The sequence below is a fragment of the Rutidosis leptorrhynchoides genome, chromosome 11 (genome assembly GCF_046630445.1).
Source record: "Rutidosis leptorrhynchoides isolate AG116_Rl617_1_P2 chromosome 11, CSIRO_AGI_Rlap_v1, whole genome shotgun sequence".
NCBI classification, from domain to species: Eukaryota; Viridiplantae; Streptophyta; class Magnoliopsida; order Asterales; family Asteraceae; genus Rutidosis; species Rutidosis leptorrhynchoides.
In genome coordinates, this window is record NC_092343.1 from 303309985 (window position 1) to 303331064 (window position 21080).

The 21080-nt window shown below is 32.7% G+C and overlaps 3 protein-coding genes and 1 long non-coding RNA gene across 4 annotated transcripts; 2 read left to right on the forward strand and 2 right to left on the reverse strand.

The window, feature by feature from the left end:
* Positions 1-713: 713 nt before the first annotated feature.
* LOC139874267 (uncharacterized) lies at positions 714-2430 on the reverse strand. The gene is made up of 5 exons (XR_011767861.1): positions 2215-2430; positions 1610-1660; positions 1282-1386; positions 953-1151; positions 714-867 (listed from the first exon to the last, which is right to left on the reverse strand). It is a non-coding gene; the product is annotated as an uncharacterized lncRNA (long non-coding RNA).
* Positions 2431-2968: 538 nt separating this feature from the next.
* On the forward strand, positions 2969-6828 carry LOC139876819 (ER lumen protein-retaining receptor-like). Its single transcript, XM_071864189.1, has 6 exons — positions 2969-3294; positions 4403-4668; positions 5546-5661; positions 5804-5877; positions 5990-6053; positions 6579-6828. The coding sequence occupies exons 1-6, from the start codon at positions 3204-3206 to the stop codon at positions 6613-6615; spliced, it is 648 nt and encodes a 215-aa protein (XP_071720290.1). The 5' UTR covers positions 2969-3203; the 3' UTR covers positions 6616-6828.
* A 1247-nt stretch (positions 6829-8075) lies between these two features.
* Positions 8076-13101, forward strand: LOC139876256 (uncharacterized). The gene is made up of 9 exons (XM_071863556.1): positions 8076-8576; positions 8781-8873; positions 9154-9258; positions 9437-9577; positions 10065-10163; positions 10634-10762; positions 11256-11435; positions 12077-12193; positions 12718-13101. The coding sequence occupies exons 1-9, from the start codon at positions 8229-8231 to the stop codon at positions 12886-12888; spliced, it is 1383 nt and encodes a 460-aa protein (XP_071719657.1). The 5' UTR covers positions 8076-8228; the 3' UTR covers positions 12889-13101.
* Positions 13102-14636: 1535 nt separating this feature from the next.
* Positions 14637-19596, reverse strand: LOC139876255 (O-fucosyltransferase 1-like). The gene is made up of 9 exons (XM_071863555.1): positions 19325-19596; positions 18591-18669; positions 18425-18495; positions 18001-18089; positions 17730-17853; positions 16590-16873; positions 16350-16479; positions 15128-15832; positions 14637-14773 (listed from the first exon to the last, which is right to left on the reverse strand). Exons 1-8 carry the CDS (start codon positions 19481-19483, stop codon positions 15242-15244), a joined length of 1527 nt encoding a protein of 508 aa, XP_071719656.1. The 5' UTR covers positions 19484-19596; the 3' UTR covers positions 14637-14773; positions 15128-15241.
* Between the last annotated feature and the right edge of the window lie 1484 nt (positions 19597-21080).

Here is a 21080-nt window from a genome sequence, read left to right on the forward strand (position 1 = left end):
ATTACGTATGGTGTGAACCACGGAGCCGGTAGCACCATGACGTGTGTATGGTTAACCATATAGTTTGTGTATGTATTGTAGTGTAGCATATTATATTTTGGAGTATATGCTATTGTTTATGCTAGTTGCGGTAATGGAGGTTATTAGCTTTATACTTGGAGTTCGTATGCTAATATTATATTGCTAGCATGTTTGTGGTATGTGTGTAGGTAGTTGCAACTAGGTATATATGCATGTGTATACTTATTGCACTCACTAAGCGTTAGCTTACCCCTCTCGTTGTTTACCTTTTTACAGGTATTGTGCTGGTAAGGCTATCTAGTCGTTAGACTAGATGTGTAGGAGCGCTTGGGCTCGATGGGGTAGCTTTCGGAGAATTGGACGCGGATTGGGGATTTGGTAGTCCCCGGGATTATGCTCTTGGTATCGGGTTAGGTTATTGAGTATTAACCCGTGTTTTGTGTAAATGGGTCATTATTACAAATGCTTTTGTAATGTGTCATTTGTGTACCAAGGGTTATATTAAGTTGTTAAACGTAACGTTATGATGTTATGTTTTTGGTTAAAACAGAGTTGAAAATGTTATGAATTATGAACGGTATATTGGGACCTAACTTATATATATATATATATATATATATATATATATATATATATATATATATATATATATATATATATATATATATATATATATATATATATATGCGCGCTTCGTTTTTTGTAAACGGATTTGGGGTTGTTACATTTCCATCATATACCAGTTTCTTCTAAGCTCGTCACCTTATTTTTTTTCCCTGACGTCAAGTGACTGCATACAAAGCAAAAGCTCGTTTGGTGCAATGACATGCTAATCGACTTTGAACCCTGTAAAGATTAGATAATAAACGGGTCAATCTACAACTGTTAAAATTTGAAACGCGAACAAAATACACAAAAGCGGTAACTTTACCTTGTTTCCAAGATAACCCATTAATCCTCGACCCACACGCGACACTTTCATGTTACGAACGTTGTCTTTAAAATCGTTCTTCACCCAAACCATAAGATATATTCCGACCATTTGCTTGCCAGCAACCAAACAATACTTTGAATTCTCGACGTTCTTATCTATTTCTTCGGTTGATATAAATCCAGAATATTGGGTCGACCTTGAAACACATTAAAGTTACATTTTTTTATTTGACCCGTTTGAAAAAAACACAGCCCATATCCAGCCAAATAGTCAACAATAAGTAAACCTTCTACTTTATATGATTTCAAATTTTTGAGGATACTCACCCAAGAACATAAATGTCAGCAGGAGGTGAAGTGTGTAACCAAGCTAGTAGATTCAAATCTTTTGTTGGAGATTTTCCACCAACATTCCAAGCATCCACAAATATCCTATATTTGATTTTCAAAGCAATGATGCATGTATCGAATCGTAAATATATATAGTCTTAAAATCAGAAGAAATAAAAGATATCTAAATTACACTTAAAGTGTTCACAAATGAACTTTTCCTGGGCGGATGATGCGCATCCGAAGTGAGGAAGAAACAAAGAAGAAAACTAATTGTTAAAAACCTTAAATGATAAACTTACATAACATAAAATTTAAACCTTACCTTTAGTAAAAATGATGGATACTTTTTGCTGCACTTGACTTAAAAGTTCTCCTGCATATATTTCAAAACTTCAAATTTATTATGGCCTTTCAACTATAATCATGTTGTAGCATGTGATCAGCAGTAACATTCGTTGTCAATAGGCCTTACATTCAAACATTTGGAAAAAGTATGAAATAACAAAGCAAGATAGAAACAGAGTATATTTGTTAGTATTTATTACCAACTAAAACTTAACAATTACAAAAAAACTTCAATCATAAACAATCGTTAATCACAAATCACAAAGCATATATAAAATGAAATTGGAATCAAATCAAAATATAAAACTTCAATGGACACATGGTAGAAATCTTTTACACAACTAAACATAAAGCAAAAATCAATTTTTCCTCCAATTATGAATTTTATCAAGCAAACAGATACAAAAAATTGAGAACATATTACAAACCCTAACAAAATTATGTAACAAAAAAGGGAAAGAAAAAAAAAATCGCACCTAGGGTTACCCATGTAAGCATATTCATATTGAATTGAACAACTTAGCAAACTGCAAAAATTGTTAACGAAACTGTGGATGACAAAATCAATAGATGCAAAAATACCTGACACCTTTACGCTTTAATCGGTGACCTAAAAACACATGTGCACATCGATTGTTCGGCAGCGGATGACGACGATGACGATTATTCTGACGGGAAGGGCGGTATTAGGGTTCTGTAGTTTCAATTTTGTTACAATGAATTTGTGGAGTGAAGTTGCGAATTGAAGGGAATAGAAGGTGAGATGATTGAAGAAGTATGGGCTGACATACTGCTTCCCATGAAATGTATGGGTGTTTGTTTGACCAGTACACATTTCTCATTCCATTTAATTAAAAAATGCACGTTTCCCATTCCTTCCTTATTAAAATGACCGAAATTTGTACAGGCATCCTGTTGGGCCAGCACTCCTGTAAGTCCATTTGAATACCTTAACTCTTTTAAAGGATTAACTGCTGAAAACCAGTCCGCATAGGCATAAATAAACAAAAAAAAAATACATTAAACCTATTATAAATTAAAAGGGAAAAAAATGGGGGGACAAAAATCATGAATAGTGGTTGTTGCATCAATGGGAAGAAGGCATTTTGGCTCATAAGTAGAAGATGTATAATTTAGAGGTGACGAATACATATAATAAATGTTGAAAGTGTGTATGTGAAATATTTCTAAAATTAAAGATAAATAATTCTCAAGGGCATTAATGTAAAATATAAAGATAAAATAATTCTCAAGGGCATTAATGTAAAAGCACGTGTATAAGAAACTTTCCAAAATTAAGTAAACGTCACTACGAACTAAACCACTCCCAAACACTCCAAAATCCACCACCACCGACCATTTAATTTCTTCACCGTTCCGCAATCAACCCTATTAAAAAAAACCCGACCCGATTCTTCTCAATTTTCCCAATCTCCACACACTAACTTCTACATAACGAAGAGATCTGTTTGAAATTTTGTTATTAAATAAGATCTGTTCGTTTTTATTTCACCAATTGAATTTGATCCTTAATTATTTAATTTTACGTGAACTTACATAAAAAAAAAAAAATGAATTTATTCAGATTAGCAGGTGATATGACACATTTAGCCAGTGTTCTTGTATTACTTCTCAAAATTCACACCATCAAATCTTGCGCTGGTAATTTTATTGTTCAACTTACTAATTAGCAGTTGTTAATTTATACATTTTGTTATGTTAGGGTTTTGATTTTATGTTTTTTCGATTACTGGTTGATGAGATTGTGAAATTAGGTTTTTTTTTTTTTTTTTATATACACAGATTGCAAGTGTATTATATGTTTTTGGTTATGTTTGTTTATTATAAGAAGATTACATTGTTGAATGTTAGGCAGTTATATGAAAGTAGAGAATGTGCATAGTTACTTGTTGAATGTGGTAGTTGCGCGATACATGGACTGTATTGTTAGACCACACGTTGTGCTCAATTCGTACAAACAATACTTTGGTTTTTCTTTAGGGGTAGAGACGTAGAGTGTTTACTTGTTTGCATATGGTGCATTTATTCTTCCTTATTGTTTGCGTTACATTCATTCATGTTGATACGATGGAAAAATGATGTAGGGGTATGGAGATTGTAGGAAAATGGTATTAAATATTTATACATTGGTAATTTGATTGTTTCTCTTTAGGAGTGGCATCACCCATGCCATTATTAGCCCCAAGTTCTATTCCGAGTTTTGCACATTATTTTTTGCAGTGTGGATGTTGGTATATGTATGTTAAGGTGTGTTTGTTACCTCTGAATTGAATGGATCAACGCTGGATGTTGAAGGATTCAGCATTCAGCGCGTTTGTTTCTGACCTTTGAATGACATATGATGCTGAATGGTTTAGCATTCAGTGTTGAAGAGATGAAACACTCACTTAATCATTAAGCACCTAAATTTTCTGTAATATCTTCTTCAAATCATATCCAGAACACTTAACAAACAACTATATTGAATTTTTTATTCATGTAACACGTTAATAAGGTAATATTACCCAATTCATATCATTCATTCAAAATGATTATCTAACAGCTTATTTTCATCCATAATCAAATTTATTTAGAGGCTTTGAATCATTCAGATTATGAACCATTCAGCGCTAAATGCCTTAGTAATGGAAATGGTTTATATTAGGCATCACAAGTATGCCAATGACTTCAGTTAGAGACCATAATATGATTCATTTATTTATCTATTTTTTTATTTATTTTTTTATCTTTTGCTTGTTTTACATGCCAGGTGTATCACTGAAAACTCAGGAGCTTTATGCACTGGTCTTTGCTACTCGCTATTTGGATATATTTACTGATTTTATCTCAGTATACAATACTATCATGAAGTTAATCTTTCTAGGGAGCTCATTCTCTATTGTATGGTACATAAGGCGTCATAGGGTTGTTCGTAGATCATATGACAAAGAACAAGACACGTTTCGCCATTATTTTCTTGTACTACCTTGCTTGCTATTGGCCTTACTTATTAACGAGAAGTTAACTTTTAAAGAGGTATGCACATCTTGCTCGTTAAATATAATATATTCTAAGCCAAGCAATATATAATACAAAAACAATCATATTTACAAATTACAATATTAGAGGTGGCAATTTCAATCTATGCGCTTATGAATGTGTCGATTTGGGTTTTGGTTTATACTTTCATTTTCAAAGAGTCAAACAAATTATTTACCTAAACAGGGAATTGGTTAAACCGGTTAACAACAACCCAATGTCTATTTATATTGAATACAACTTCTTAATTTGTTACCTCAAATGACTATTATTGTTTGTATAAAGAAGTTATAATTTACCAATTGAAAACAATGACAAAATGGTTTGTTTTTTTTAGGACAGCGAAATTGGGATCACCCGAGGGGGACTAAACCACCCGTTGCGATCATCTCCCGTTTCGACTATGCCGATGCAGCGATAATAACCCCGCCCCCATCGCTGCCCGGGAGGAAACCTTGAAACCGATCCAAGGGCACGGCCAAGTAAAACCCCCCATCCCTTTACCCCACTTAGGGGTGCCCCGGGTGATTCCGGACGGGCAGGATAGAGTTGCATTTACATTTAAGTAATTGTTGTAGCCGGGTGGAGTCGAACTCCTGACCTCAAGTGTATTAGAGGCAGGCCACTACCACTCAACCACAACTGCAAAACATAAAAACGGTTTGTGGGTCACCATAATGTCTACTAATGCTCATTATCCATCTTGACCATCTTGCCACTTTTAAAACAAGTAAATTTTCAGACAGGTGTTCAAAAACAAGGGGGTAAATGAGTAATTTTATGTTGCAAGGATCCCTTAAATTTTAAATTCTGATTAAGGACCCTAGTTAGGTTATTTTAAAGTAAACTGTATTAAATGTTAAAATTCTTACAGGTTATGTGGACATTTTCTATATATCTAGAAGCAGTTGCAATACTTCCTCAACTGGTCTTACTGCAAAGAACAAGAAACATTGATAACTTGACTGGTCAATATGTTTTTCTTCTAGGGTAATACATTTCTGCAATACTTGTTCTTTTTACCTGTCTTGTAAATTACTATTTACTATTTACTATACCTTGTAATATGTAAAGTCAAATCAAATTGCATTTTGATGTTGGATTGACTAAAAATTTTGTTGGTCTCATGCAGAGCATATCGAGCTTTGTACATCTTGAACTGGATCTACCGTTACTTCACTGAACCACATTATGTTCATTGGATCAGTATGTATTTCTTTATCTCTTAAAGCAACACCAAAATTGTTGTGTATGCATATATGTAAAAAGTTACATTTTCAAATTTATAACTCCCTTGATACTTCGTTTTGTTATGTAGCTTGGATTGCAGGGCTAGTTCAGACGTTGCTATATGCTGATTTTTTCTATTACTACTTTGAAAGGTAAACGCTATATGTATCTTTAATGGGATGTCACAAACTTTTAACCTTGACATGTCAAAACGGGCCAGGTTGGGTAGGACTGGCTGCTGACCCACAAACTGCCCACAATTTTGAGTTATACAAAAAAAATGATGCGTTATTCTTTATAAGTAAAATCTATATTTGAAGTAGAGTCCAATTGTTGCAACAAATAAATACCTCGACCTGTTTGACTAGCTTTGACTTTTACTAAACACCAAATTTGACTCACATTACTCATTAGAGGTGCCAATACCTCTTGACTTTTACAAAATAATGATGCATTATTCTTTTTAAAGTAAAATGTGTATTTGATTTGAATTAGAATCCAGTGATTGCAAACAATAAATATCTCGGCCCATTTGACAATTTCTGACTTTCACTAAAATACCAAAATTCACTCACTTTACTCGTTAAAGGTGTAATGTAACCAGGTTGATCCATTATAAACTATCTTTAGTGATGTTTGACGATTTGTTTCTACATTTGGTTTGTTATTGAATACAGCTGGAAGAACAATGCAAGGCTACAATTACCTGCTTGAACTTGTTGATTTGACAATGATAATACCGGGCGAGAGTGTTGTAAGAATCTCGTTCCCGACTTTCATAGGGTTGTATGATGGTTTTGATTCTCGTAAATTGGTTTTGAATACCAACATGTGGTTCTTATATACTCTCAGAATATAGGACTGTAATACCTGAAAACAGGACGATATATATGTATTACCGATTTTAGAGTATTCATCTGTTGACTATATTGGGTATCTAATGCGAAACTGTTGAAGTGACCATTTTCAGTTCTCTCTGCGTGCAAGCAGGTGAATTCTGATGGAATTTCTTGAATAACGAGTAATATACAAAGAAAAGAAAAGAAAATTCATATAAAGGAAACAAGGTAAAACTTTTATACAGTATAATTATTTATTTGAACGGCGATATCGGTATCATGCAGAGGTGATTTAATGCGATCATATGTTACCCACACACACGTTAAGGGAAAACCAATTTGCGACGATGTTGGCAATATCATCGAAGGTTGGGAACCCTTCCGAGACCTTCTTAAATTGCATTGATGTTGACAGTACCATCAAAGGTTGGAAACTCTCGCTTGGAGTGAGAATCGAACTTGTGTTAGCGTTATCCCAAGTTGGATCTCCATCTCATACCAACTAAACTTTTATATAATTTAGTTGAAAATATTGTTAATGATTGAGTTTGATAAAATTGAATGATTTAGTTAGGGGTGTTTATCGGTTTGGTTTCCAGTTTGTTGGGTGTATTAGGTTTTGATTATTATTTTTTTTGGCAAAACCGAATTTAAATTGAAACTGAATTTGAATTCGGTTTGGTTTCGGTTAAAACTGAAAATCATGAAAAAATACGGAACCATGATAATTTAATTGTGGCGTTAGTGATGTCTTAGTTACTTACAACCTAAAATGACGTACTATTAAATTATCAAAAAATTGATGATTTATTAATATTTACAGTTTAATTATGACGTCTACTGCTTCGGCACTTAAGAATAGTAACATAATAATTTGAGTAATGTAATTATAATGTGAGCTATCAAATCGTCATAATTATGTTCGTCATTCGCTTCGTCGTTCATCTTATTATGGATCGATTATTTGTCACACGAAGGTGGATTACACTATCATGAAGGTAAAGTGATTGATTTGCTACAAATTTCGTGAAGGAATCATAGCATGAAAGATGAAGATTACATTACTGTACAAGTTTGATGAAGATGACGATGATAATAAGTTAACAAGTTATATTGATTTATATTACTATATTTTTTGAAATTATTTAACTTACAATAGTATTTTTCTGAGTATATAATCTATATAGTTAAAAAAATTATAGTTATTAAGTAGCATTAACCCTAATATTTAAATACTTAATTTATCGTGATTTATCTTTTGCCAAGCAAAATTTGTAAACCAACTTTTATTTATTAGTTAACTCAAATGAAACATTGTCACGTGACTGTAGAAACCTAGGTGCACTTCAATCTCAACGTCACGTGACCTGCTTTCGACAACGGAGACGATGACCCAAATCCCAAAATCACACCAAAAATACATTTTCACTGTGTGTAATCTCTAAACCCTAACAATAACCTTTTTCATCAATATCAATCAATCAATCAATGGTGAATAAAAAAGTTCCAGATTGGCTAAATAATTCCATGTGGTCATCTCCGACCACCACCACCACTCCACCACCGCAATTTCAACCGCATCGGCCACAATCTCAACCATCTCCGCCACAATCTCCGTCGCACGACGATCGCACAGCCGATTCGCCTTCCAAACCGCATTCAGTTACATCCTCTGAATCGCCACCGTCTCCCGGTTCAATTAGACCGGAGTCACCGCACAAAAATAATCCGGTTCCGAAGACAGAAGTTAGGGATTCCGTTGCTAGTAGTGGCAGTAGTGATTATGATATTAGTCCTGTTGAAGATGTTTCTCGACAGACACAGCTGCTACAAGAGGTTAGATATACATTTTTATGCATATTGTTATTGAATTTTGTGTTCATTTGGATTTTAGTATAATAGATGTTAATTTAGTTTGTATATGTTTTAAGTATATATTTAGTGCTGTGTTAATTTGTAGACCTATTGTTATTTGAATGTGATATATGTTGTAATGGAGATCTTAATTTTAGTTCATATGTTTGTTGTTGCATAATGTAGCTTTCAAGGAAGATTATAAATATAGGAGAGTTGCAGAGACTTGCTTCACTAGGTATACCGGATGGTGCTGGTATACGGTCTACCGTGTGGAAGGTTTGATTTTGTATACATTTTTAGGGGATGTTTGGGATTGCATATTATAATGTGCTTAGCTGCATATAAATAAAAATGGTTATAAATGTTCATTACTTTCAATATACGAAGTAAGCAAATAAACAAATTTTGGAAAGAGTGTTTGGATCTGCTTATCTCCTGACTAAATAAGCAAATTCGTGAAGACTGATGTGTTGATATTAGGGTATTTCAACTATGTTCAATATTGGATGCTGTGGAATGAGAAGGTTCATTTGTGTGTTGTAACGTTTTCATGCAGTTATTGTTAGCGTATCTTCCTAAAGACAAGGCGAATTGGCCATCAGAATTGGCGAAGAAAAGGTCTGAGTACAAGAATTTTAAAGAGGATCTATTAAAGAATCCAGTAAGTCTTTTGTTAAATAGCACTGTTTCAATACGTATATTACACCTTATGTTCTTGATTGTATGGTTCATTTTATTTAAAAAAACACAGACTAGTCCTAAACGTTGTTTTAGGCTGTCAAAGTTATATCTTGTTTGCTTTTAAATTCGGGATTCTGAATATTTTTGTGGCTAGTCAGTCGGAAGTCACTAGGAAATTGGAAGAGTCTACATCTTCTGAAAATGGTGAAGGCAAGGGTTTACTCTCAAGGTCGGAGATACCTGAAGATGAGCATCCTCTGAGTTTAGGGAAAACAAGTGTCTGGAACCAGTTCTTTCAGGTATGAGCTTTGACCGAGTCTTGACCAAGTTTGACCCAGTTTAATGCAACAAAATTTGTTCTTAAGTTTTAACTATGTTCTTCTTACCTCTTTTTATAGCAATGATTCCAGTTTTATAAATCTTAAGATTAAGGATAACAAGAACTGCATTTTTTTTCTTAATTGGTGTATTTGTTTTATCAACATATTCCAAAACATACGTAAAAACTTCCAAGCGTATTTATAGTTTTGCTTTATATCGTGCATTTATTTATTGTTTTGTGTTTTAAAGTGTTAAAGTCAATATCTTATGACAAATTTTACCTTTTTATTTTCATAAAATCCATATAAAGTAGTACTGCTTGAACCTTTATTAAAAATTCAAGCACATAAAAAAAAAAAAAATTTGTAAGTTTTCTGGTATCAGTTGCTTTTGCAAAAGAGAAATGTTTCTTTACGGCCCCTTTGCATGATTTATGATCTGCCTTATGTCTATTATCAATTGTAGGATACTGAGATCATTGAACAGATAGATCGTGATGTTAAGCGAACTCATCCAGACATGCATTTTTTCTCCGGTGACTCTGCTGCTGCAAAAGCTAATCAGGTAACTGAACAAAACGTTACACTTTCATTTGAGGCTTGTTTACTGGCTCTGTCTACCATTTATTAAGTAGCATTTACCTCCCTATTTGATCTTATGAGTTTGTAATCACTGTTGTAAAAGTTGGCCAACGCGTCGGTTTGGGACTAACCTGTTACGTTTCACCCCAAAACGCCTAAAAAGTCGGTCAACGCTATAAAGTCTGGTCAAAGTCGGGTTGAGTTGGGCCTGAGACGGTCAAACTCGAAGTTGGTAAAATTTTAAGATTTTTTAAAATTAGATTTTGTGACGTATATCTGTATTTGAAATATTTATATTTTATGTTTAATGTATTTGTTTAAATATTATTCATTACTAAAAGTCAACACTGGTCAATGTCCGACTCGTCCCCGGCTCGCGACTTTTACAACCTTGTTTGTAATGCAAATTTTGAGTAATTTGTAGACCTTAGTCAAATAGTCTTGTAATTTCAGGATGCACTGAAAGATATACTGATTATATACGCAAAGCTGAACCCTGGTATAAGATATGTGCAAGGGATGAATGAAATTTTGGCTCCTTTGTATTACGTTTTCAAGAATGACCCCAGCGAGGACTTTGCGGTAAGTGAATATGTAATTTCTTGTTTTCAATTTCATAACGCCTAGCTTTTACCTGCAACATAACTTTTTAACTGATGTGATTATCAAGAAGAAACTAATCTCTTTATCCCTTTTATAACAATGTTTGACTTACTAAGTAACCAATTTTTTTTATTTTATTATTATCATTTTTTTGGTGAAGTTGGAAGAAACCAATTTTTGTGTATGCGACAAAACTAACTCGCCATGAAATGTATCTTTGTTATGTGAGTGTAAAATTGGGTCAGCCTCGACACTGTAATATCTCATTTTTTTTTAAAGATTTATCACTTGTAAGCATTTAAATACACATGAGATAACTTGTGGTATGTTAAATTCAACCGGTTGTATAACTATCTCTTATATATTACCTATTGCACCCATTATTAAACTTATACAATCCGGGTTAACTTGTTTTTATATAACTAATTGAAACTGCCGCGTCTAATTTTGTGTCTACTTATAACTTGTGCAGGAGAATGCTGAGGCAGACACGTTCTTTTGTTTTGTTGAGTTATTAAGTGGTTGTCGAGATAATTTCTGCAAGCAACTTGATAATAGTGTTGTTGGCATCCGCTCAACAATTTCAAAGCTGTCACAACTCTTGAAGGAACATGATGAAGAGCTATGGAGACATCTTGAGCTAACAACAAAGGTAATATAATATAATACAAATTATATTATATTATATTACAGATATTGGTTAAAACAGGTTATGGTCTAAACAAACCATTTTGAAAATGTGTCGAATGGGTTGGGTTGGATTGGGTTGGGTTGGGTTGATTTGTCCTATCATTCTGGTTTTATAAACAACCAATGTAATATTGTTCAAGATAATTATAGTAATTTCTCAAAAAAATCAAATATTTTTTTATAGGCAAATTTGTTTATTAAAAATATATTTCGCATATAATAATTAACAAGTCGAGTTATGCTCACAAAGATTAGAATGAAATGTGACTTCCTATCTTACCCACTGTTTCTTTGAACTAACAACCCACCCCTTCACTTTTTGTAAACACCTCGATTATATCAATCGATTTGATGATTTTTTTTATGGCCCAAAATTACCCAAACAAAAACAGAAACGGATCGTTTGATTTAAAGACTCTAGATAGGAATTATCAAGTTAAAAATGAACTTTGAACCATCTTAAGATCCATTTATCCTACTAAAACTGGGAAATTATGATCTTGAAATCTTAAGCAGATTTCAATATTAATGCCTGATTTTTTATTTATTTATTTATTATTTTTTATTATTTTTTTTTTTTTTTTTTTTTTTTTGCGGTTACAGGTGAATCCACAGTTCTATGCATTTAGATGGATCACACTTTTGTTGACCCAGGAATTCAATTTCGCAGACATACTTCATATTTGGGACACACTCTTGAGTGACTCAGAAGGCCCTCAGGTTATAGTGAGTCTATACAGCCCATGTTACACATAAATTATAGTCATAAATTGCTTCATTTAAATGAATTATATTGCCTTAAAACCCAAGTTATATTACGAAAATTGGACCAAATCACATAGTGTTGGCAATTAAACCTGCTAACTTTTGGACAATCAGAGTTGATTCAATAGCTGAAGACATGAAATTAAATTAGTTTACAATAGTTCTATTAACTAGAACCATTTGATCATTTTAAAAGTTATAAGATTTTCTCTGTTCGGATTACCAGGGAGGACGAATCTTTTCTAACTTTAATGTATGCCCCCATGATTTGAACCTGTGACTTCTCGCAAGGAGTTCAGGGCCCCAAGATTTGAACCGTTTGATCATTTGGATAGTTCAATATTTTGAGACCTAAATGCTAGCAACGATTATGAAAAAATAATAAATTTGAAGTGCAGAAGGCATATATGGAATTTGTGTAGCGAAGGTGAATAATGTGGAATTTTTATTTTTGTTTTTTTTTTTTTTTTTAAATGCAGGAGACGCTTCTTCGCGTATGTTGTGCAATGTTGATTCTTGTTAGAAGACGTTTGCTGGCGGGTGATTTTACCGCTAATCTTAAGTTACTACAAAGTTATCCATCCACAAATATAAGTCATTTGCTTTATGTTGCCAACAAGCTAAGACGCACTCCTTCAGCTTCTAGATGATCCGTGATCTCGTTTGTTTATTTATGTATCACATTATTCTCAGACGGGTTTTTTTTTCTCTCATAAGGTATGATGTTCTGTAAATCCGGAAACAAGTATAGCACGTTTCGTACTGTAGCACTATATCTATGTATCATTTGGGCGGTTGTTAATCGTTGTAACATTTTAGCAGGTGGTATGTGGACAAAATACTTTACATTTTACTCATTTCTACAAGCCTAATTTATTTTATAAATGATCTTGGTGTTAAAAGTTAAATTTACCAAATGATGCTAGACTGATGCAACATTATGAATAATCTTTTGTCCTCTATATTGTACTCCGTATCATTATATCACAAATCAAATTCTATAGATGATGGCCACATATTAATTTGTAATGGTTAGTTTCAAGTTGTAATCTCCCAAATATTAAATGTTTGTCGACGTCACCTTCTCAAGACTATATGCAACATTTTTCAAAGTGAGATGATACGAGTAAGTTGTGTTGCCTATAAATTAACTATCAACTACTATATAAAAACATAATTCTATTTGATACACTATTGAAAAATTTTAAATACTTTAGTGGTATCTTTACTAGTAATTCAGAAGGCTTCAAGTTTAGTCTTAAATTTTGGGGAGTGATCCGTACACAAAAAAATTTTTGTCGTACTATTATGTTTTATGATGTTATAGAATACAATAGTATAAAACAGGTTTGGTTGTGTATGACTAATAAATTTGGTTGTGTATAAATCATCACCTTTAAATTTTAGGTGTTACCTTACTAATTCCCAAATACCCATCTTAGTGACCAACTTCCAAATTGAAAATGATTTGTCCTCCTGCTATTTTAAGGTATTTCATACAATCGAGAGACTGCTCTTCAAACATACTATACTCACAAGGTAAGGTTTTGTTAGCTATCTTAGATTAGAGCAACCATTTTCGATTCTCCTCTGGTAAGGATTGAATGGCTTAAGCATATTATGTATCTTAGGTGATTTTGGATGAATGTGAGGAAAAAAAAAGTTAAAAACTTAAAGATTTTTCGATGACTGACATTGTTTCTTAGCCATTCTGTTTATATTGTTGAAATGTTAACCGAAAAATCTACAAAAACTAAGGAGATATCATCCGAATCTTATCCCTGTCAGATAATAATGGTCCACAAATCGCACCAATCGCAAAGAACGACTTGCAATTTGCAGTTACAGAGCAAATTGGCCGATGACCAAATGCAAAGGCCGTTCGCAAACAGACGCAAATCACAAAATAGTTTTGATATTTGCTCGGACATCAATTTTCTTGCTAAATTTTTGTTCTTGTAATACGTTTGAAAAAAATGGTGTTTTGGTTATATCCCTTTTAATATTTGTTGCTCATTTGAAGTATATATAGAGAGAGATTAACCTAACTTTTTAAGTTTTAAAAGTGTGTTTGAAAGGATTTACATAATTAATTTTTTTTAACAGCAGAATGAAATGTTTTACATGTATGTATATATAACAATAAGTGAATAAGTGATTTACCATAAATCAGATAGATAAGTATTAAATATTGGTTTGATAATTGAGATTGTATCAACCATGACTAATGTTATAATAACCATATATCATACAAATACAATATTCATATTCATCTAAAAAACCTTGATATATGTATCCTCCAAAACTAACCAGCACAAAGTCTCTCTCTCTCTCTCTCTCTCTCTCTCTCTCTCTCTCTCTCTCTCTCTCTCTCTCTCTCTCTCTCTATATATATATATATATATATATATATATATATATATATATATATATATATATATATATATATATATATATATCCTTCTCTATTTAATTACTTCTTTCTGTATGCTTTGTAACTATGTATCACATGCTCATTTTTGCTGCTTCTGTAACCTGATACCATATCATATCATCAACCATTAAATAATAATTAATATCTTTTCTAAATGCCATTATGTATACGTATTACATTTACATAATTACATATATACATGTAATAAAACACATTTACAGAGAGGTTAGAACATCATTTTTTTTTTTTTTTTGAAAGACTAGGTTAGAACATCATTAGTAATTTCATTGGATAATGATATAATAATCATCATTTCTAATATGTATTTTATTTCTTGATTATTAGAAAACCAAAGAAAGGACAAAATAGTGTCGTCCTAACCTACAAACTTTACCCAACCCGCCCGATTTACCACTTAAATTTGCATCATAAACACAAGATAGAAATGAACACACCTTACACTCTTTGATGTATGTTAGCAAAACCCTCTCCATAATAGCTTGTCTTCACAACGCATCATCATATTCACTTGCCAAGATATAAAAACGATCGTCTAATCTATATATATCCTATTCATCGGCGTTGGAGGTCAAATTAGTCATTTCTCTCTCCAACTGATCCTCTAATTTTTCCATCATATTATCCGGTGGACATCTATCCGCAACATTCGGCCCAGATGTTTGACAAAAACACTCGGGCCAAGAATTCGTATAAAAAGACTCCGGCGAGATTCTCTTATGGGGCCCACCAAAGTTTGTATTCATCATCACACGTCTAACGGCCTCTTCAAAACCGGCAACGTGACCCTCTTCACGTTTTATAAAAATCGGGGCGAGATTTTTACGATCGGGACGAATATTGGTGTGGAAACCGTAATAGAGTCGGTGTCCGAGTAGGTTATTGGCAAAGTTGCTTGGACCATCGTATGTTGGCATGAAAATGTCAGATAAAAGACAAACCATGTAATCAACAGCTGATCCGATTAACCCTTGTGTGTTATCGGTTAACTCACTAGATGAGTCTACGGTGTTATGGTTTTCAAGCCGTGGAAACATGGCTCGAAAAGGCTTCATGAACCGGTCCCCACCGAATAGTTCACCGGCTGCAAGGTATATTCGAGTTGAATTGTCGAATCCCATTGCGCGTAAAACAAGACCAACCTGAAAATGTAAATGCAATATAGATGAGAACGGTTGCATTATTTACGTATAACATGATCTGATCAATTAGATTATTATTTCATAAGTGACATATACATCTTAAAAGAGTGTTTTTCAGTAGTTATGAACAAATCATGCATCCATAAATTTCAGAACTTTTAATTCTTGGGAAGTTTCTATTTGAGGTGATAGTATGGGGTGGGTAATGGGTCAAAATGGGTATTTCTTAGGACGGGCCGAATCAGCCTGTCTCAGACGTGGCAGACATACAAACACTTTTATGTTTTCTTATTCAAATTATACAAGTTATTAGTGTGCTAATTATTATAACAATAAAAGAAAATTATAGTAAAATGTTATCATGATGTTTATGCATCTTAAATAAGAACACCATCACTACCTCAGCCCGTTTGATCTGTTTCCATCTAAAAACCCTTTTGACCCATTAAACATTTACAAAAATAATAACAATAAAATATATATTTATAAAATAACATTTAAAAAAATTTAAAAGTACCTCTTCTGGAGTTAGAGGGCATTTGCCAATAGCCCTTCTTTCATTGTAAACAAGTTTCTTGTCAGCAAAGTTTTCCTTTCGGTATCTCTTTAATACCTTTTGTTCCTGAGGAGAAAATATATCAAAACATCTGCAACATAAATAAACAACTTAGCACATATACAATTTCTACTCATACGGTCAAAGGACATTGGAATTTGGAGAATAAAAAAAAGAAACGTAATAAAATAGTAAACTTGCCCTGCAAACGATAGCATATCCTTTTCAAAGCGAAGATGTATTGACATGAAATGACCTTGTGAACGAAGTTTTGCAACTATCGACTGGCTTAACTGCATGATGTGTGGCTTAAATCTAAGAGCATGATAGTTGACTCTGCATCTTAACCGTTGGTATTCAGGATTATCGATCTCTTCTGCTAATCGGTGAGCAAAGGGTGTTAGGTAGATAGCACCATGCTCCTTCATTTTCTCCAAAGCCGTCGTTGTATACCAATCGACGGATGCATCTCTAGGCGGCCGAAGCTTCGGAAAACAAAAAAAAAATTATCCGTATGACTGAAAATTCAAAAAGTGGGTGACGAAATGGGTGAAAACATGTTTGGGTCGAAACCCTTCCTTTTAGTACTGGACAAAAAAAACGATAATCTTGATTACATATATTATTACTAGTCGTATAACATTTTAAGTTGTATGTATTAAAAATAGACTTTGAGTAACCTTCGACCCATTTGAGTGGTTCCCTGTTTAGCTATATTTACTTTTTTCTACATGTTTAAATAAAGCATAATAAAAATCGACCCATTCGTATGTGCATGGTTCTAAATTACAACTTCTGCTGATACATGCATAAGCAAATTTATAACTGAGTGAAAAAAATTGACGATATCGTATTTAGTTTAGTTGTGTTTTCCTGCATCCATAGTTGTATATCTAAACCTAAATATTCTATCATGGGTTTTAGAGGTATATAGAGAATATGAATTGCACGAAATATTAATGTGGGAGCACCAAAAAATCATATTGTTAATGCAGCAGGTACAACATCCTATATGAAAAATTTGCCTATATAAAAAAAAAAATTGGTGTACAAATCATCTCGCATATCAATGGCTTACGACGTGAGTATTGTGATAATCATTTTTGAGTGTTCGTAAAGAGTATAATCAATCATTTTTGAGTGTTCGTAAAGAGTATAATCACTTACGTTTTTAAATTAACTAAGGGAAAATTCAATAGATATGGAGGAACATACACCGAGTACTTACAAAAAAAAAAAAAAAAAAAAAAAAAAAAAAAGATTAGAAATAAATTCAAATATAAATATACCAAACTATCATTATCTTAACTAACCTGTTATATCATTACAAGCAGAACATACCTGAAAAGATTTGATCTTTCTTGTCTTCCCGTTCTTCCTTATTTCAGGAATGCTCTCAACAATATGTACATCATACCGCAATGACTTGATAAAATGATCAACGTCATATAGACCTTGAAAACCACTGTTCATGTGCAAAAACAGTTGTTAAAATTGCTAACATTATAAGCACAGTGAATAAGCTAAGCTCCGCCCAACAAAAACATAAGTTGCAATTTTTGTGTGTTTTTGCATTTGTTTTTGAGATGGAGGGAGTAACAAATAAAGATACCTGTCGTCGTGCCAGTAGGAATTTGTATCGAGCTCGGGCAGCACAAGGGTGGCATTCATAATTCTTGCAGCGAGTACCGCGTTACAAATCTACATAAAGTGATGAAATTTACCCAATAGTACATCAGAAAACAGCATTAGTATGCAGTTAGGTAAAATCAAAATATAATTAGTGTTCGACTTCACCGATTCACACCTTGTAATCTTTAGAATTAAATCGACTGCTAACAAAAATTAATGAAAAAATGTATGCCAAAAAGAAACTTTGGGTGACTTTTGACCCGTTTAAAAGCAAACAAATTGAATTGGCACTTATAAGAATCTAGCATATACATGAAGAATAAAGGCAGAAACAACACACTGAATACAAATGCAATAAATGGTTTTTTAACTTTATTCAAGTAACATGAAAATAATGAACATACCGCAGTCCGCTGCTGATTTAAGCCACCATTACAACGAACACGCAGAAACCCATTGCTCTCATTTGGGGGAGCTAATAAGAAAAAAAACATTCATGATTAGAAATTCAAAAATCATTACAACAATTATAATTATAAGAAAGTACAATAAAGACAAAACAGAGCATACGGGGCCAATTAGATCTGGGAGTCGATGACGGTATCCAACCACCCGAATCGGCCGTATCCCAAAGTTTCTGCACACTGACCTGCTTAAAGAAGCCACCATTACACTCTAATAGATACGATTTAGAAAGTTAACTACAAGTAAAATTTTAGGGATAATAGTATCAAAAAGTATAAAACTTTTACAGTTTTTATTGTTGTATGTATCTACGTCTTACAAGTTCTAATGCGTGTATGGAAGTTTTAAAATATCTAAAACTTTTGTGTGTATCGAAGAGCGACATAAACACATACAGTAGACGTTTTAGATGGTTTCATACAAGCAATAGTCTAAAACATGGATGCATATAGTACTAAAAAGTGTAAACTTCAATACATCACATTTCAATATCATTATCCCCAAATTTTATACAATGAACACAGCCAAAGCATCACAACCTTACTATTTTATCATCATAAGTATAAAACCCTAGAGAATTGTAACAATCAAATTTAAAAATCAGTTCGAAATTATTGTGCTCGAAAAATGTTCAGATTAGGTTACTGGAATCTGATAGAGCAAAACAGATAAACAGTTCTAATAAGCAATCCCAAATTGAACACAAATTGAATCCCTCTAAACCCTACAACTAATAATTTATATTAAAAAAAAAATTTAAATGCATAATTCAAGTAGAAAATTAGCACTAAATGATAATATAATGTAACGAATTAAAGAAGTTGAGTAAAAGTTGTGACCTCAGATTTGGATTCTGGTGATAAATTAGTGATCTTTCTGGCAAGGAAGAAGAAATAAATGATGAAAATCACCACTAAAATAAGTGTGATCCTGAATCTGGTAAACAATCCTTTAACTTGCTTCAACTGATTTCGATTATAATTTGGTCTTTTAAACATGATTCCTTCACCAGGCCTGTGATTAAGATCCAATCACATCACATTAATATTGATATCGAGAAATTATTAAAATGGGTGGTGTTTGTTTTGCTTTAATACCTTCTCATTTCACGAGATACTCTTTTAGTTAATCGAAGCGAAGATGACGATTAGGATTTAGATTAGATTAAGGTGTGTTTGGGTTACTAGGTTCTAGGATAATGGGAGCATAGCTTATAATTTTATTAAGTTACAAAGTAAGTATTGTTTAGTAAAAAAATACTAAAAAATAGAGCCTATAGAAAATAAACTCTTACTGACTTCTAAGAAAAACTTAAAATTTATTATAATAGAATTACTAAAATATCTTTTTATCATTTATCATTTTATAATTGAATTTTTGTAAGCAATCGAACAACTATAAACTTTAGCTGCAACTATTTTATCAAACACTTACGAAAAATAAGCTTAATTTCCCGCTAAAAAAAATCTCCAAATATTTTACCAAACACTTACGAAAAAATAAGCTTTAACTTTCCGCTAATTTTCTTTTTTTTTCAAATGCAAATTAAAGATCTGGACCATTTTTCAATTTGTACGTGTCATTCTTTCCGCTAAAAAAATAAGCTTCAACCACTTTACTATACACTTACGAAAAAAATAAAATTTAACTTCCCGCTAAAATATAAGTTTCAACTATAAGCTCATAGCTTCTAACTCTAGTTAGTTCGTTTAAAGTTAAACACACCCAAATAAAGGCTACGTCGAACCGAAAATTCATGATTCATTTTCCATTTTTAATTTATAATCCGCTAAAACTATTTCCTAATATATTTACAAAGATATTTATTTAACCGAAATAACATATTTAAAAATGTTGTCCATCTAAATAATCAATATTCTAACAATGACAATTTACCGCTATATATAACATTCTGTAGAATAATGATGACAACCATTAAAATAGCCGTGTATAAATTCTTTATATATTTATTTATATATGTAAATATATACTCCAGTCGAATAAGTTATACTATAACTTTAAACTACATTAAATTATTTTGTCTACAACAAACCCGCAAACAACAATATAGAAAGTAAAACTAACAAATCTGAAAACCGTTAATCGAAATAAACAAAAAAATAAAAATTATAACCTTCATATCAACAGTGCCGATTCCAAATCATTCTATTTCATACAAAAAAAAAAGAGACGAAAACCCTTAAATTTGGTACGCATCGAGCACCTTAGGTATCAGAAACATTTTGTTTCAAAAGGTAAATTCAGGCAGAGACTTACAAAGCCATATGCATGTCATTGATTGTTGGCGTTTCACATTTTGTTTGTTTAGCCGAATTAAACTTTCATTTTGGGGTTCTTGGGTCCACTCTGTGCCGGATTACACATCTTTTTCGTTGTCTCAACGTTTAGATTTAGGTACCTTGTGCCGCTGCCCTCTTTTTGAGTTTAGACTCCGCTTTCCGCTTCTAGATGTTGTAGCTGTCACTTCAGTTCTCTTGCAGATTGCTTTGGTGGGTTGGTTTCATCAACGTCACCTTCAATGGTAATTTTCAGGCTTGGCCCCGATCGGGTAAAGCTTTCAGCTTGTCTTCGAAT